Source organism: Watersipora subatra, chromosome 9, assembly GCF_963576615.1.
Source record: "Watersipora subatra chromosome 9, tzWatSuba1.1, whole genome shotgun sequence".
NCBI classification, from domain to species: Eukaryota; Metazoa; Bryozoa; class Gymnolaemata; order Cheilostomatida; family Watersiporidae; genus Watersipora; species Watersipora subatra.
In genome coordinates, this window is record NC_088716.1 from 40880468 (window position 1) to 40897787 (window position 17320).

Here is a 17320-nt window from a genome sequence, read left to right on the forward strand (position 1 = left end):
TACTGTTACTTACCTTTACCGTGTATTTATACTCTTACCTCCCTTAGAAATAATGCTGGTTTTTCTACCAGGGTTTTACGCAAAATCAAGTATTGAGTTTACTCGGACGCAACCACAACACAATTGTGAGATGTGAAAGCTGCGGAAACTTGAGTATGAGTGGCAAACAAATTGATCAGTGTTGTACATTGTTGAAATAAAGAACCAGTGTTTTGGCATCATTTATATGTATACTCGGAATTAAATCTCACATGAACACAGCAGACTTCAGCCTATTTCAGTAGTCACAATGTCTCAGTCAGCTAAGGAGGGTTGCATTAGATTCCCCTTACAGCAAACAGTAGAAACACACTCAATATGACACGACCAGATATGAATGACTAGATTAATTAGTGGTAATTACTGGAGTCAATCAAATCTAAAGCTGTTCAGGTAATTCAACTTTTGAACAAGATCAATTGTGGTGAGAACTTCGGGTATAGTGCAGTAACAGTGAAATTGCAATACAAAGACTTAGAAAGTCGGTAGTTTCGGTTAATCTACAGTATTAACCATACTAATGCGTAGTTGCAATACACACACAAGCATTTAGTTTCAAGTTTTCAAGAATGCATATTTGTAGGGTCCTAAATTGCTGGGTTTCAGGTAATTGCCATGAAAGTAAATGTGCCTTAGGTCGCCGTAGGCAATTTGCAGTGGGATCACAGTTGCAGTAGCAATAAATGTCTACTGCATGGTAGAAAATTGTAATGCATTGCAAACTTACTGCATACTGAACTGCAACGATGCACTGCAGTTTTAATGTGTCACAATCCTGACGCTTACCTAATGCCAATGAGTCCCTTACAACTCTGTTTTCACTTATCACCATCTACTAAATTCGTTCCCAAACTATCGTAGTTATTTTACAATTGTGAGGGGTATGTTATTAAAAACTCATGTAGGCCTACTTCATAACAACAGGGAATACGAAATCATGCTAAGCAGTAGAATGCAAACAAGAGAGTAGAGCTGTTTTTATGTGGTGGGTCTACTCCTTAACTAAATTCTAAATTGTAGAATTCTTCAGTCACTGTTTCAACTGATGCTTTATTATGTTTAAATCTTATTATAAAAGCCGTGTTGGTCCGTCCGTCTGAAACCACGGTTGGAGAAAAAGATTGATTCATACAGGGTTTGAACCCATGACATGTGGCACCACTGCCACCTGCACCAATCATTGACATTTGACTGTTTTAGAATTATTGTGCATATACCGTAAAACCTCTATTTGAACGACGCCTCCAATTGACCCTCACTATAGAAAAGTTGAAAAATAGAGCGCCATGGTGCTCAATTAGAGGTTTTACGGTACTGAGCCGGTTATTAACACGCCTGACTATCTCCCACGACGCCAAACTCCAAGGGCACTAGTACAGCATAACGTAGCAAATCCACTATCCATCATTTTTTTGACGTCATCAAGTCGTTTGCACATGCGCTCGTTCACGAAAGAGCCGCCATTTTTGTAGGAAATGATCATTTTTCTTTGAGTTATTAGTACTTTTAAGTGTTGTTTTGATACTATAATAAAAAATTGCAAACAAAAACATCGTTTTCAAATTATCATTGCAAAAGCTTCGTGTTTCTAACGATAAAATTGTCTATAAAGATAGCCGACAACGATAAAATGACGTCACGAAAAAACGAAGGATAGTAAATTCTTATTGTCCATCGGCTTGTTGGCTCTGTAATTATATGAGATACATTTCTTTAGCCAAGCTGCTAATGTTGTCAAAGTTGAGGACACTTCAAATTGGTTATTGTGCCATATCCGTTGTCAATGTCTCGAAAAGCCTGTTTGGTAATAGATGCTCTTCACTTCACTGCGGTTAATTTCACTGTGAAATGTTCTAGAGACTTACATATTGACTGGTAAACAAATAACTAGAAAAAGCCTCAGGATTTGCCTAGACTTGTGGTTAGTCTGAGATAGCAATATTGGTGGATGAGAAGCAGATATCTCAGCTGAGCAAAAAAGAACATTTCTCATGTTACTATCATGTTCAATTTGAAGGCAATGGAATTTAATATATCAACATCTCTCTGGAAAATATTCTTTAACTACCTGCTGCATGTTCATTCCAGAGGTTGATTTGGCCTTTCCATTAGACTGTTTTGGATGACTATTGTGGGGCATTGCAATATTTGGGATCAAAGTACAGTTTGCTTTAAGAAGTTGATTAGAGTCTATTATTTTTTTTGCAGTTGACAAGGTTATACCTTATTGAAGTTTGGAGTAGAATATACCATTTATGTTCTCAACTTCTCATATTACTTCGCAGCAATTCCTTGTTGATGTTCTTGTTGTTGTTTGCTGGAGATTATTATTTCTTTATCAGCATCAGCATACTTGTAAACCGTTTAGACTGAATTTCTCACTGTGAGATTTAGCATTACGGGAGCTTTGCTCATGCTCCCTGACACAAATTGTTTACTGTGAGTGTAATGTTATCCAAAGTGATTCATTTAAACTTAGCAAGGAATTGTGAGTACGCTCTTAGTAAAACACTTATGGTCTATTCAATTGACAACATATGTATTTGGCTTAGTACTATACTTTATGTTTGCTCTCTTGGCCTGTTAAATATACATCTTTTCACAGTTGACTCTTAAACAAAAGTTAATCTTTTATGTAAAAGAACAATAAAGCACTGTTTGCACTTCAATGAAACGCATCAAATGATTAATTTTATTTGTGAGTTGCAACACGAGGCCAATCAGGTCAAAATGATGCTGCATTTAACTAACATAAAGTTCATCTCATGCAGAGCACCGAAATTACACCATCTAAAGGCAACCAGGGAACTCGCATGCCTTTGTCTTTGAAACACATGAATATATTGGGGTTTGGAGGATCAGAATGTTTGTTAACATATGTACTAGATTCGTTAATACATAGCAAGCTTTTTAAATGGAGTTCTATTTTCTCACCGAGTTAGACAATTGTTCAGAAATACACAATGAAAATTGTTGATGAAGGCTGCATGTGTGCAATAGGTTGGCTAATCGAGGTGCAGAGCCCAGATGACAAGCAGTGAGTAGGGGTTGGCTCACGTGGATAAAAAAATTACTGCAATTTAAAGGAAAAAGAAAAAGGACAGCCCAATGGCGTGTAGATTACTCCGGCCTCGGCAGCGGGTACCACTTCAAGACCATACTAACTAGATTAGCGTTTTTGATTCGCCGGATGTCAGCAAAGAGCTGATTTCGGGAATTTTGCAATAACAGTAATACCTTTAAAATATATCTATTAATATATATTTATTTGTTATCATATATATTGTTATCATATATATTGTTATCATGTATATTGTTATATTATTCTATATATATATATTATCGGTTACAAAGTTTATAAGCTTGTTCAGCGAAGATATGTCCGCCTCCAGTTATTATGTATACTCTCGCTTGCTGGCTGGCACATTGCATATTCAAAATGTGATTATCTTGGCTGAGAGGCAAGTCAAGTTCCAAGCTAGTACTTATTTAGTAATTTTTGGTCACAGCTGTTAAAATAGATGGTCATTCATTGATGAGCTTTCCTGAAGGGGCGTTACAGTTTATTGGCAATGTTCATTCACAAACAGTCTGATATTCTAATCTTGGTTAGGAGATCGGCAGCTGGTGGTACTCACTGCTGCTGGTTAACCAATAGATAGATGTATAGACCAACTCACATACCTCATGACATTGCATGGTGATGTTTATTGCATGAATCCTGCTTCTCTAGCTGGCTAAATAGCCATGGACAGTAGACACTCCTGCAACGTAAATAATCTGTTCCAAGAAAGTTTACATTATAGGGATTTTATGTTATATGAACAGTAAAATGCATATCAATTGACTAATCTGTTCTGAGATTGTCTCAACTTCACCCTTTTGGCCCTTGAAATAGGAAAAAACTAGATTTAACTTTTTAATGTAATGTCTGTACAGTAACGGTGGTATTATTGGTTGGTATTGGCAACTTTTCTCTTCATATCACTTTCATTTGGTTTAGGGTTTATGATTACGGTATTTTTACGTTTAGTTAGGGAAGTGCACAATGTCAATGTCAATTAAAAAATTTTTCCTCTTTTTAGACAGCAAGGTCTAGAGTAGAAAAAACAGAAAATTGTGTGTTTAAAATAGAGTAAAAAAATATAGATATATATTTTAAATGTATATAAATATATTTAAATATTTATATTTAAACATTTTTTAATATAAATATAAAATATAGATATATACAAATATATATCTACTACCATAAGAGCGGTGTCTGTTTGTTCGTGCATTTTTCTGAAGCCAGGGTTAGAGTAATGTTGATAGACCAACACTTAAGCACCTTCACCAATTGACTGCCTTGAGGCATTTCTGAATAATTGTGCAGCTTCTTATTCTCTTCGCTTTATCAACACCTGCTGATGTCTCACGACAAACTAGATTGTCCGGGTCACCAGTATATATAATATAGTAAACCCTATACGTAGTGTTCTCCATTAAATGCAGCAAATGAGAAAATTATATTTTAAAGCTAACTATGGACTCCCATAATTCAAATCAAATTTGAGAACTTGCACCGACTTGACACTTTACGTTGTATGAAACTTCACACATAATGTGAAGCAAAAACTATAAAATTTTTTTACATTAAATGGAATTTACATGATGGGAGGTTTATAGAAGCGTTTATTGTATATGGTTATAGAGGGGTAGGGAATGTAGAGGTTGACCCATCCAACTGCTATAGATGGCCATAACTATTTGTGGTCTTAATGACAGTCTATAAAAAGATGCCTTCCAGACACCTGCTACTGCACCTTCCCTTCATTATAAGATAGTCCTATTTCTATAGCCAATCAGTCACGAAATGTTGAAGGATTTTGGTTTGAGACGTGTGTAACTACTTGCTTTTGGTGGCATCCTTAAACTTTATCTAAAATTATTCAACTTCAGATTGTGCTAAGGTCTGTTTTCGCATTTCAATTGATTTTCTCATCACAAAATTGGTATAATGGCGTGCATTTTATCATTTACGTCAAAGTGCAGCTAATCACCGCAGGTGCACGGTCAAACAAGGTGCAAACATCATCCAAGCTCTCCACCTAAGTTGCTTCTATCTAAAGCCTTTGCTAAACAAGCCTATGTTTGAGGCATCATTGTTCAAGAAAAGGATGATATCAAACACTACATTCGACGATCATGTTGATGTTTGAGGCATCATTGTTCAAGAAAAGGATGATATCAAACACTACATGCGACGACCATGTTGATGTTTGAGGCATCATTGTTCAAGAAAAGGATGATATCAAACACTACATATGACGATCATGTTGATGTTTGAGGCATCATTGTTCAAGAAAAGGATGATATCAAATACTACATGCGACGATCATGTTGATGTTTGAGGCATCATTGTTCAAGAAAAGGATGATATCAAATACTACATGCGACGATCATGTTGATGTTTGAGGCGATCTGACTGTCGGGAAGATCACAGTTAAAACACTCAAGAAAAGTATGTGCACAAGGTTAATGTCACTAGCTGCTATTGTTGATATCGACTATCGTGTTCAAATTGCAGCGTGCGCATCTCTATTCTGTCGAACTCTTTGCAACTATAGACATCATAATCGCACGTTTGCTTGGTTTGAAGGTTTTAACTGCAATAAAGTTATATCGATTTTAAAGTGGAAACATTCTGGCAGTCAGATCACCTCAAACATCAAAATAATCACAGATGATGGAAAAATACTGATACTTTCTGATAAAATCTACTAAGATTTTGTGTAAGTTCATCTTATATACACATTCGAGTCAGTGGAAGTGAAGATTGTTGTATGTTTGAAAAAACCTTCGCCCATATTAATGATTACCAGGTTGTTAGCATGCTTGACGGCAATAGTTTACCAGGAAGTTCTGCTTTAGATAGATATTTACTTTATTTACACAGGTCAAGGCCGTTTAAAGCTATTTAGGCCCTGAGACAAAAAACCACAACAAAAAAGTAGTAAAGTACAGTTAATTGTCTGTGTTGAAAGAAAAAGCTCTTTTCGCATAACCCTGTTGTCTAATGTAAACTGGAAAGCTGATGGTGTCTGGTCCAAGGTGTAGGGAATGTAGGAATGTAATATATGGCCAGGCAAATTTGAGATGCGGTCTGAGTATTTTAAACAGCAAATATCTCAAAACACATTTAGCTTCTCAGCATTAAGGGCATTTGAAAGTTGGTCATAACTTTCCATATCAGGTAAATTGTAAGTACATAATTTGTTTGTTGAATGGAGACAGTCTACAAGGGAACTGCAGTAAGTATAAGTAATTGGAACTCATGCTGTACACATGCTACCTGACAGCAGCTGGCTGCTACAATAATATAATTTGCAATTTCATCGGCTTAGCAACCATAAAAGGAAGGTCATTACATGCGAAGGTACGTACATGTACATGCGATCTACCTTCGTATTGTATGTAGGTAGCCTCAGCTACCTTAAATTTATGTCTCTCGTGATGTTCAAGTCATTAGGAGCATTTAGATTTGATGCTAATCCTAGAATGAACACCACAGGACCGCTTGGCTACTACATGCAGAAAGACTGTTTAAACACAAATAACACATTAAAATTAAGAAGTTGCCCACTCTTGTTCATAAATATTGACATTGGCACCTGATTTTTGCTCTCTGTTAACTATACACTAAAATTGACTGGCACTTATGAAATTTTATTATGCTACTTTTTAAAGTAGACTTCACCTTTAATACAATAAAATAATTATTCTGACAGGAGACAATAAAATGGAAACATAGCTTAGAATATTAATTTGACAGATTAGACATAATTTGTGACGGCAACTAAAACAAGCACTGTAGATGCATACAAAGATTTGACTTCTAAGCTTAAGCGGGTGGAAATAATTTGACTGCACCAGGTTTGATTTTTACCATTCAAGTAAACCAATCACTCCTGGTTAAGTCTTTGAATTGAGCAAAGTCAGTGTTGCTAGCGTACTTCCGTTTCCTTCAGATTGCACGTTTTACCAAAACAGTGGGTTCTGAAAAAGTAGCCAAAGATCTAATGATTTGTATAAGACTCAAGGAGGTTGGGCTTTCCATGTAAATCAATATTTGAATACATCTTCACTTGAAACTCTTCATTCATGTAAACAGTGTATAATATTTGAGTTTTACAGCGTGTATGTTTAAAAATGGTGCTGGGAAAAGTTCGAAAATAATGAGCTATAGTCTAATAGCTGCAAATGTGTCAAACTCATGGCCTGCAAAAGGGGGGACTACATCCAGCCCACCTTGTAATCTGATCCGACCCTCAAGATCATTTTACATTACTGCTATTCGTGGCCCATCCGTATGGAGCACTGATGACATAATATGACATAATACTGCACAAAACTACAAATCCCACAATAAAATGCTTCAGCTGCCTTGATGCATACTTATTGCGTCAATTTAACTTGAAGTTTGTTTCAGAGTGATATTCCTGTCTGTTTTTATCCATATTTATGCTCCAAAAACATTTAGTTTTAGTGTGTTCAATAAATGTTTATCCTGTTCGTCCCCTACCTAGATTGTCTTTTCAATTTGACCCCTTGTACAATTGCGTTTGACATCTCTGGTCTAAGAGCTGCAAATAACAAACATTCACTTCTTGTTCCACTGATGAGCTTAGAAAAAGATGAAACAGCGAGCTGTCTGGAGAGAGAGATGAATGCCTCTTCTGCAGTCAGTCAAGGTGTCTAAGACTGCCTATAGTTATGTCTTACGTACGATAGCAGATCTCCACTCAGCTCGATTACAAGTAATTGTCTGCCATGAGTTTATATTGGTCTGTTTCCATTTTAAATTCCTCTTAGATATCTCTTTAAAGTGGAGTCTAGGCCTTCCTTGATTTCGCTTACCATCACACAGCTGAGAGTATAATAGTTGATGTAGAAGCCGGTCTTGTCCTATTCTGTGTACATGGCCCAACCAGAATGGAGCTATATATATATATATATATATATAGGCTCATGTGTAAAAGTTATATGTATGCTAACAACAGTTTTTACTTGAAGCATGATAACTGGTTTTATCTTTACAGTTTTAAATTGCAAAAAACCGGATCATGTCATCATTAATTTTTTCAATTTTGGACCTTACATCAGCATACCCAATACTGTATAGCCCAGTAATTCATCAAAATAATATTATAAACAAATATATATTAAAGTATATATATTTAATAATATAAAAATCATTTATATTTAAAATGATATATTTAATATATATATATTAAAACAAAAATATTTAAACAAAAATCTGGAAACCGCATAAAAAACACTTCTGGTCACTAATAATACAAAGAGAAGACAACTGCTTGATAATCAGTTCAATTCATCACCTGATCAGGTGCAATGAGTGTGTTAACCCCATAGATATAGTAAACCCTAGATTGGCGAATAGCTATCAATACAATGGAGCAAAAGTGAGGCCTATAATTGGCTGTTGTTTTCACGACGTTACGTCGTAGTGATGTGCATCACAGCATCAAAGCCTTCATTTGAGCAATAAGTTCAGTAGTGGAAGCATGCTTGGCATGCTAGTTTTTAAGTCATAAACATAACAAACACAAACAATAAGACCAAATTCTTAGTGAAATGTCATCAGAAGAGACCACAACACCTCAGGTATATCCTGAATTGCCCATAACAAAACAGAACTTCAACTCAAAACGAGAAGTTCTCAACAATATCATAAGCTATCTATGCCGATTAAAGACACCAAGCTGGAAGCTGCTAGTGAAAAATAATAGGAAAATCATCATCATTTCGTCATTGGTTTTGAGTCAGCAGCCAAATCTGTACATGACATTGCTCAATATCTTTTCAGCAACTACCCTTACATCAACTACTTCCTAACCTTTAAGATCAACCAGGATCACATTGAGATTCTGTTTTCCACAATACGATCTAAGGGTGGCTATAACAATAACCCGGATGTGCAGTGCTTTAGATCTGCACTTCGAGCACTGTTCATAAAAGCAGATATCACACCAAATCCCAATGTTAACTGTATTGATCTGGATGTGAGCAGGGCTGAAAAAACTGGCCAACTCCTGCTACATTCTCTGGCTAGAAAGATAAAGAAAGAAGAGACAAAAGCTGAGGAAGGTGAAGATGAGGAGTTCGGTGATGAGGATTTTTTCTAACTCAAATGTGATGAGCGTATCAAGTTCTTGACCGATGTCGAAGTAGTGGGAAGTAGAAATAGTGATGACATAACCCTAATCTCAGTTAAAAACAGAGGAGGATTGGTGACCAGATTGATAGGCCGAATATGAATTGCTGCAGAAAAGTGCCTACGTTCACACATGGAGAGCTGTGGTATCACACAGAGAGCTTTTAAACAAGTAACGTCACAGACAGTAACATATATGTTTTATTACATAACCTCCATCAAGGTTTTACATGTACAGTGCATGCCAACAGTCTACTCAAAACTATAGTAAATCGCTATACTAAAATCAGAAAACACTATGCCGCTTCAAAGCAGGAATCTAGTTCAACCAACCTTAGACAAAAACTATCTCGTCTAGTTATTTTAAGTCATGTCTAATGGGTGTTTAATACAGGGGTCCAGCGTAACTGCTTCTAAACCTCATTTGATTCATTAGTTTGTTATTAGTTTAATTTCTATTTGGTCACTCTTTGTATTATCAATGATATAGAAGCTTCTAAATCATTGGTATTATTTATTACCATGTGTGTAAGATTCTTGCCTTTCTCATCCAAAGTCATTACAGTCATACTTCGACTTACGAGCTTAATGCGTTCAGAGACTGAGCTCGTATGTCAATTTACTCGCATGTTGGTGCAATTTATTTATATATAGAACAATTAAATATATATTGATAGGTTTTCATACTTTGAAAATGCAAATAAAACACTCAAAACAATATATTGTAACAGAAAGAACATGTTGGTTATTGTCCTAACTTACCACATGCTTTCAAAAAGCAACAAATAAAAATAATGCAAGGAAATGTGATTAATTAAAATGTTAAATTAAATACATACAATAGCAGCTAATGCTAGCATTTGCCACGGAGGGAGAGATAAGTTATCCTTCATTACAACAGCTGACTTTGATAAATTTGGATTTTATCTAAGTCTTAAAAGACAAACTTAAAAGCAAACCTAAAAGCAAACTTTAATCTTTAACTTAACGCAATTAAAGTTTCTTCGGCGTTCATAGTTTCAAGTTTCTCGGTGGTTAGCTAATTTTTCTTTTGTTTCGCTCTCACGACCAGCTGGCCGTTTTAAGAGAAACCTATCTAAGGACGTTTGCCTTCGTTGCCCTTTTAACGTGTTGCGATCAGGACGAACACAGGTGTTGTCACCAAGGGTTAATGCACGACCGCTAGCCAACTTGTCCGAATGTCTATTTTTTATAGTCTTGATAGATAGCACCGGCCATTTTACGTAGCATCGTTTCAGTTACGCAGTCACCGGCCAATTGTTTGTCTTTTATCCAAAACCTGAGCAGTCTCTCCATCAGTGGTCGTGAAGATCGCTGCATCGTTTAGAAACTATGGTTAGTCCTTTTGCAGACTAAATGCCTTGAATATAATCCTTGTGTTTGATAATTGTGGATGTATTTCTGTCATATTGTTGAGCAAGCTCCATCACGCATACATCTTTTGCATATTTTTCAATAATTTTCCATTTAATATCAATTGTTATCATTCGCTTTTTCTTTGCATTATCTATCCTTTTACTGGCAAACTTTCGGTCTACGCACGGTACTTTTAATTCACATAATTCTGCACTGAAAATCGCGCACAAAAAACCTGGTACAAAAGTATAATCTGAGCAGTTGAAAAATACAGAGTGATGCTGTTCTCATAAAACACCTCCGACATACTTGGCAACTGTCTCATGTGCTCGTATCTCAAACATGGCTCGTATTTTAGTGCTAAAACTTGCTTAAAAGCTGGCTCGTACCTCAAGTTTTTCGTACGCTAGGGCACTCGTAAGTTGAAGTATTACTGCATATAAGTTTTACATATTTTCAATAAAATATGTAGTCTCAGATGCACAAACTATGGAAAAATTGAGCAGTTTTTAGTGCTAAGTCAATAGGAGTTAATAGATCAGCTGATTCGCTTTGCACATCACCATGACGTTGCGTCATGCTAATTATAGGCCTCACTTGTTTTGATTATTCGCATATCTAGGGTTTACTATATCTATGGTTAACCCCCTGACAGCTGCTAGCTAGCTCTGGTTGGCTACAATAAGTTTGGTTTCACCTACTAGCCAGGTGAAATAATGCATGTATGATGCTCAGGCTAATTTTTCTATAGCAAACCCAGACACAGCGTGGGTTTCATAATAGATGCAACCTAATTATTTTCATAAGTCTATAGGAAAGTACAGCCTCCAATAGAATGCAACAAGCAGTTGATTGTTATTTGTTCAGCTCAATCAATCACGCTTCAACTCTGTTATTGTTACTGCTCACTGGATCATGTGACTTTCGATAGCATAACATGAGCATGTGCTTGTCCGTTCGATTGCTCTATGTGACTATGCGTTTGATAAGCAGAAGTGAGTCTACGTAATCTAAACGATAAGCGAATGCGCTTGACCTTGAAAGTTTAGAAAATGTTTTCTCTTCTGGATTATATATAGTACAGAAGTAACATACCATCTGGTGAGTATGGAAAGAGTCAACCTGTTTGAGTGCCATGTGCTTTGTGTGCTTCATCTTGTGTCAACCTGCAGTGTCTGTCATTACTTGTCAACACTATAGACTTCCACAATAGCAAGAGGCTCCTTGTATTCAGTTGGATATTTATACAGCTAGGTGAAGTAACAAACCACCCGGTGAGTATGGAAGGAGTCAACCTGTAGTGAGTGCCATCTGCTTCGTGTGCTTTATCTTGTATCAACCTGCACTAGCTGTCATTACTCGTCACACTCTTGACTGCCTCAATAGAAAAAAGGCTTCTTGTAGGCCTATCTCCTGACTGCGCTTACCAGTTGGATGTTTATAAAGCGATGCTTTTGTTACAGTTTTCAAAATTGTTTCATGTTAACCATCATCATCATTGACTTTTCTCATTTCCACTCATGTTTCTATCAACCTTAAAACCGGTGTATAGCGAAACTTAAACAGGGCAACATGTATGAGTACTAGCAATTACTAAATGTATTTGTTTCCAGTTGACGAATTACAACACCATCAATGCTTTTAAATAAATTTACTAGCTTTCATCTCAGTATTCCTCCTTTACCAGCACAATAACATCAGTTTAAACTTTTCCTATTATGTCTTCTTCAAGTTTGAGGCACTAGAAATTATTTAGCAGTAGTTGGGGTGTTTTAAAGTCATGCAATTGCAGTATAGTGTCTAGCACTTCGTGAAGTCGATCCAATTCTTGGTAATCATAGATTTCTAAATACTTCTTCCAGAATTGATCTACCTTATGGACAAGCATTACGTTAGGGTTAAACCTGCTAACTTATGATGTCATAGCCTAGTTCTTTAAAAGGTGATAACGACTTGACTCGATGGAATTTCCTTTTATGACAAGTTATAGGAAAACTTGGGCCGATGAACAGAGTTCTAAATGGAACTTTAGCCAATTTTATTACTCAGCAGTTGGCAAGGTAGACGTTATCGCATTAGACTAAACATGGTCTAGTTCATTTGCTAAACACTAGATTAGCTTTAATCTTAGGGGAGGCTAGAGCACCGTAGCACAATGCCTGTAGTACTCATGCTAGATTAGCTTGGTTAGTACTTAGCTTCCAACTACTATCTATAAGGCATGTTTGTGTTTGTTTCTATTCACTACATTGAACTGCAGATTTTTGATACTCTGAGGTACAAAGATTTGAATTCACTTCATAAACTGCAATCTTTTGCCAAATCTTTATTATAATGAGAGGCGTGTCAGTCCATTCGCTTGTTTCGTCGCAAGCCACACTTACAAGTTGGAAAAAATGTATCGCACAGAAATTGAACTCAAATATTTGAGCTAGCAGCCAGGCACACTACCAACTGCACTACTCGACCACCTTGCTGCATTATGGAATAATTGTACACATAGGTATTACACCTGATGGTCTCTCACAGTGCACAGACTGCCAGGGTACTAGTATTTGATCAATTTAGTTGTAATGGTCTGGTAATGTATGCAGCACTACGTGAAACTCGCTGGGAGCGTAAAGGGACTCAGAGATATTCCAAGTTACTCTGAAATGAGCCAAAGCTGACCTCAAATTCTCATTTGACTTAACTTATAATTCTAGTTGATTTATTACTGGTTGTGGTACTAAGACAGTGGAGGGATTGTTGCTCCACAACCTCTGGCTCTGATCTCACAGGTTGCTCTAGCAACATTAGCACTTGATAACAACCATCTTGAGGTTACTTGATCAGCAATTTAAACTGCTGTTAAAATTCCATTAATGAAGTGCCTGCAAAATCATTGAATTTATGTTTCATTCTACCTTTATTAGCTTCAGCAAAGAAATAACCCATTTTCTATAACTGGCAGCAAATTACCAAAGTGGGGCCACAATATATACATCCAATCAATTAATATTGCAAAATTACATTTAGCTTTACCGTAATGTAAAAGTACGAGTGGTCGAGTGGACATAATCAAATAGAGTTACTCACTATACTCAGTGTTGGGCATGATCATAGAGTGTTCTGTACTAAGTGTGAGTAGCAATTATAAATCAATTTAGTTTCTTGTGATAGTGCTAGGAAGGAGACCATTGGAATGTGAGAAATAACTACCAGCTGCACTTTTGAGGTTGTTGTAAATTGCCTTCTACTCACTATTCCTTTATTACCTTCAGCGATGAAGCAAGCGATCATCACATCCAATTCCTGACCTTTTAAACTTAGTATCTTCTACTAAAGCATCTGCTTCAACGTTTTTTTGGTTTAATTTTAGACTACAAAAAACATTTCTTGAACTTGAACCTTCATTGGGTCGATATACAATGTGCTTGTACTTCATTATTCAGAGGTCAGCTATGCGATGGCCTAATGTACAGCAGGCCAAACAAACATCTCAACTATTTGTAGAAATTGTAAAGAAATTTGAGATAATAAAAAAGTTGACACTTCTAATCTCAAGTTTTATCAGAAAATGTGAATACTTTTGTTAAGTTTCTTAGGATCAAGTTTGAGGGCCCAATCGACCTATCTAACCGCACTACCACAAGGAACTAAATTAATTTATAATTGCTACTCACACTTTCTACAGAACACTCTATGACCATTTCCAACACTGAGTGTAGTGAGTAACTCTATTTTGCCATTTCCTCTTGTGCCTCCATCCTACGATCCCAATTTACTCTATAGCATTCAAAGTCATCTCTTTTTAGTTGCAGGGCACACAAAACTAGACCAATGCACTTGGGTAAGCATGAGGTTCATTTAGGTTCCAAACATGCTTTCTCAACCATACTAGTTTTCATGAACTTATTTAAAGCTGTAAAATTGAATCAAAACATGTAGTCATATTTGGTAAGTCCAAAAATTAATATCATAGTATTAAAAGTCTACCTAACCCATAAATCCCTCCCCCAACCCTCACTACTCTCCCCACTACCCCCACTACTCCCTCACTATCTCCTCCACTACCCCCAACAACCCCTACTATTCCAAACTACCCGACCACTCCCACCCCACTACCCTCACCCCACTACCGCCACCCAACTACCCCCACTCCACTACCCCCACCCCACTACCCCCACCCCACTACCCCCACTCCACTACCCCCACCCCACTACCCCCGCCTCACTACCCCCACCCCACTACCCCCACCCCACTACCCCCACTACCCCCCTCACTACTCTCACCCCATTTCCCTCACCCCATTACCCTCACCCCACTACCCCCACTCCTCTACCCCCACCCCACTACCCCACCCCACTACCCCCACCCCACTACCCCTACCCCACTACCAACACCCCACTACTCTCACCCCACTACTCTCACCCCATTACCCCCACCCCCTGTTGAATTGTTAGTTCAGTGTCTGTTGGTCAGTGCATAGGATGATATTTCTTCCTTGAAGTAGAAGGGAAGATGATTGCTTAATAATAGTTGTGATAAGGGCTCTACTGTCATATCGCTGCAATAAATATCAAGCTCTTATTTGTTTACTGTGCACCCTGCTGAGCACACACACACTTGTCCGTACATGTCACATCCGTATGCTTATCTTATCGACCCGAGACTTGACTGAACCTTCAAAGATAACCATTGTCTTTCCTTGACACGCAGTTTCATAACCAACATTTACCACTTCTGTCTTGCTCGCTTGGCCTTTACCAATTCATTGGCTGGTGTAAGAATTTACTTGTTCTTAATAAAGATGTCTGTCTTGTGCCTCAAACTCTTCTCTTGATTAGCTCCTAAATACCTACTACTAAAATGTTATGAGCTTTTTATATCACAGTTGTAGTGTTTATAAATAAAAAGCCAACAGTTTATTTTAGATAATAGACAACCATTTATCATTCTGTCCAAAGTTACCATTTACCATTTCTACCAAAGTTATGTCAACTTTATTATCTCCTAAACTCGACCATCAACTCATGCTCTAATTCATCTCAGAAAGATGGGTGTAAAACAAAAAGGTGTATCGCTCTTTTACCAGAATTATATATTGTCCATTTTGTCTTATGCCGCGCTAAGCTGGTATCTCTTTGTATCGAAAACGGATAAAGAAAAATTAGAACGCTTTCAAAAAATATGCTTTAGGGTTATGCTACCAGATATGGGCAGTTACGGACAGCATCTAAATGCCCTTAATTCTGTAGCTTGATGTGTTTTTAGTTATTTGCTGTTGAGAATACTCGAATCATATCTCCAATCTGCCTGACAATCCACTTCATTCCTACTTTCCCAAAAAACCATGACGCCTTATATCAGACACCAACACTTTACCCATTTACATTATAGATTGTAATACATGTAATATGCATGTAACAATCACTATGTTTCCATGGTGCGCAGTACTGCGAAGCCAGCCCCCTCCGAAGTCGAGGGGATTGTACGTTTCCATACTGCGCAGTGGATTTCAGCAAATACCGCAAATTAGCCAGAGAAGAGAAATTGTATAAATCGAATCGCCTGATGGAGAAATAGAAATGATCACAGATACCGAACGTCATAAACGGTCTTTTTATGATTCTGTCGTCATTATACTTTTATTTACAATACACATTCACAAGGTTTTACAAATCTTAACACACTTTTTACATAGTATTATATTTTTAATAAGTATTTTTAAGTAATATATTATTTAAACGTTAATTTAGGACTTGCCACCTATTTTTCGAAAAGTGTTGGCATCGATAACAAAGTCCAGGAAAGTAATCACCTCATCATCGTCGTGAATGCAGATCATAATTAAATTTAGGTGAAAGAAGATCGAAAGAATAGTAAAAAAACAAGATTAGCAGGACAACCTTTGTACTAGTTTATGGCTCTCGAAGAATCCGTCTCCACGACATTACAGCTATGCGCAGCCACTGCGCAGTCGCTGTTTCCTTGCTGCGAATTTGCACTGGCTTCGCACTGATCAGTGCGCAGTGATTTCAGTGCGAAGACGCTGTTTCCATGATTCGGAGATAGCGCAACTCCGAAGCACTGCGCATCATGGAAACATAGTGAATATGTAACAATATGCATACACGTAATACTCTTTATGCATAGGCGTTAGCAACAAGAGCTTTTTTCAAATACACATATTTTACCTTACATTTTTTACTGTTTTTGTTTTTTGTTTCATGGTCTAATTTGCTTGAAATGGCATTGACCCGGGATAATAAAGTTAATTTTGATCTATCTTCACTCGGTGTAAAATAATAAGTCTATTAGTAACATCAAATTTACATTTTAATGCGAGAAACTGTTGTTAAATAGCATCAATGAAGTAGATCTCCTCGTGCACAAATGCTTCTCATATTCCTTCTAAAGGTCATAATGACGTGTTGAATTCTTCTATAAAGCTACTTTATAAAGCTCTTTAGTTCTATTGATAAAAACTGAATGAACTATACTAACTTTAGTTTCACACTTTCCTTGCATTCATAACTGACAAGTGTTCATCTTGTGTTGTGTTGACTTCGTAGATGAAAGGAGGCTGTTGCTTTTCTTCCTTTCCTTCCTCCGTATCACAACCATAACTGCACACATTTATACAAATGACAACATTTTAAGGGTTTACAGGTTTTGACCAGGAAGCATAGACCTATTAACTAT

At 37.0% G+C, this 17320-nt stretch overlaps 2 protein-coding genes across 2 annotated transcripts in view; both read left to right on the forward strand.

The window, feature by feature from the left end:
• The first annotated feature begins 11719 nt into the window (after positions 1–11719).
• The window catches only part of LOC137405073 (proto-oncogene tyrosine-protein kinase ROS-like), a 59989-nt gene continuing 54388 nt past the window's right edge, over positions 11720–17320 (forward strand). The window contains exon 1 of the mRNA XM_068091300.1: positions 11720–11734. The gene's annotated coding sequence lies outside the window, so the exon portion shown is untranslated. The remainder of the gene's footprint in view (positions 11735–17320) is intronic.
• On the forward strand, positions 14456–15070 carry LOC137405072 (uncharacterized). The gene is made up of 2 exons (XM_068091299.1): positions 14456–14465; positions 14598–15070. The coding sequence occupies exons 1-2, from the start codon at positions 14456–14458 to the stop codon at positions 15068–15070; spliced, it is 483 nt and encodes a 160-aa protein (XP_067947400.1).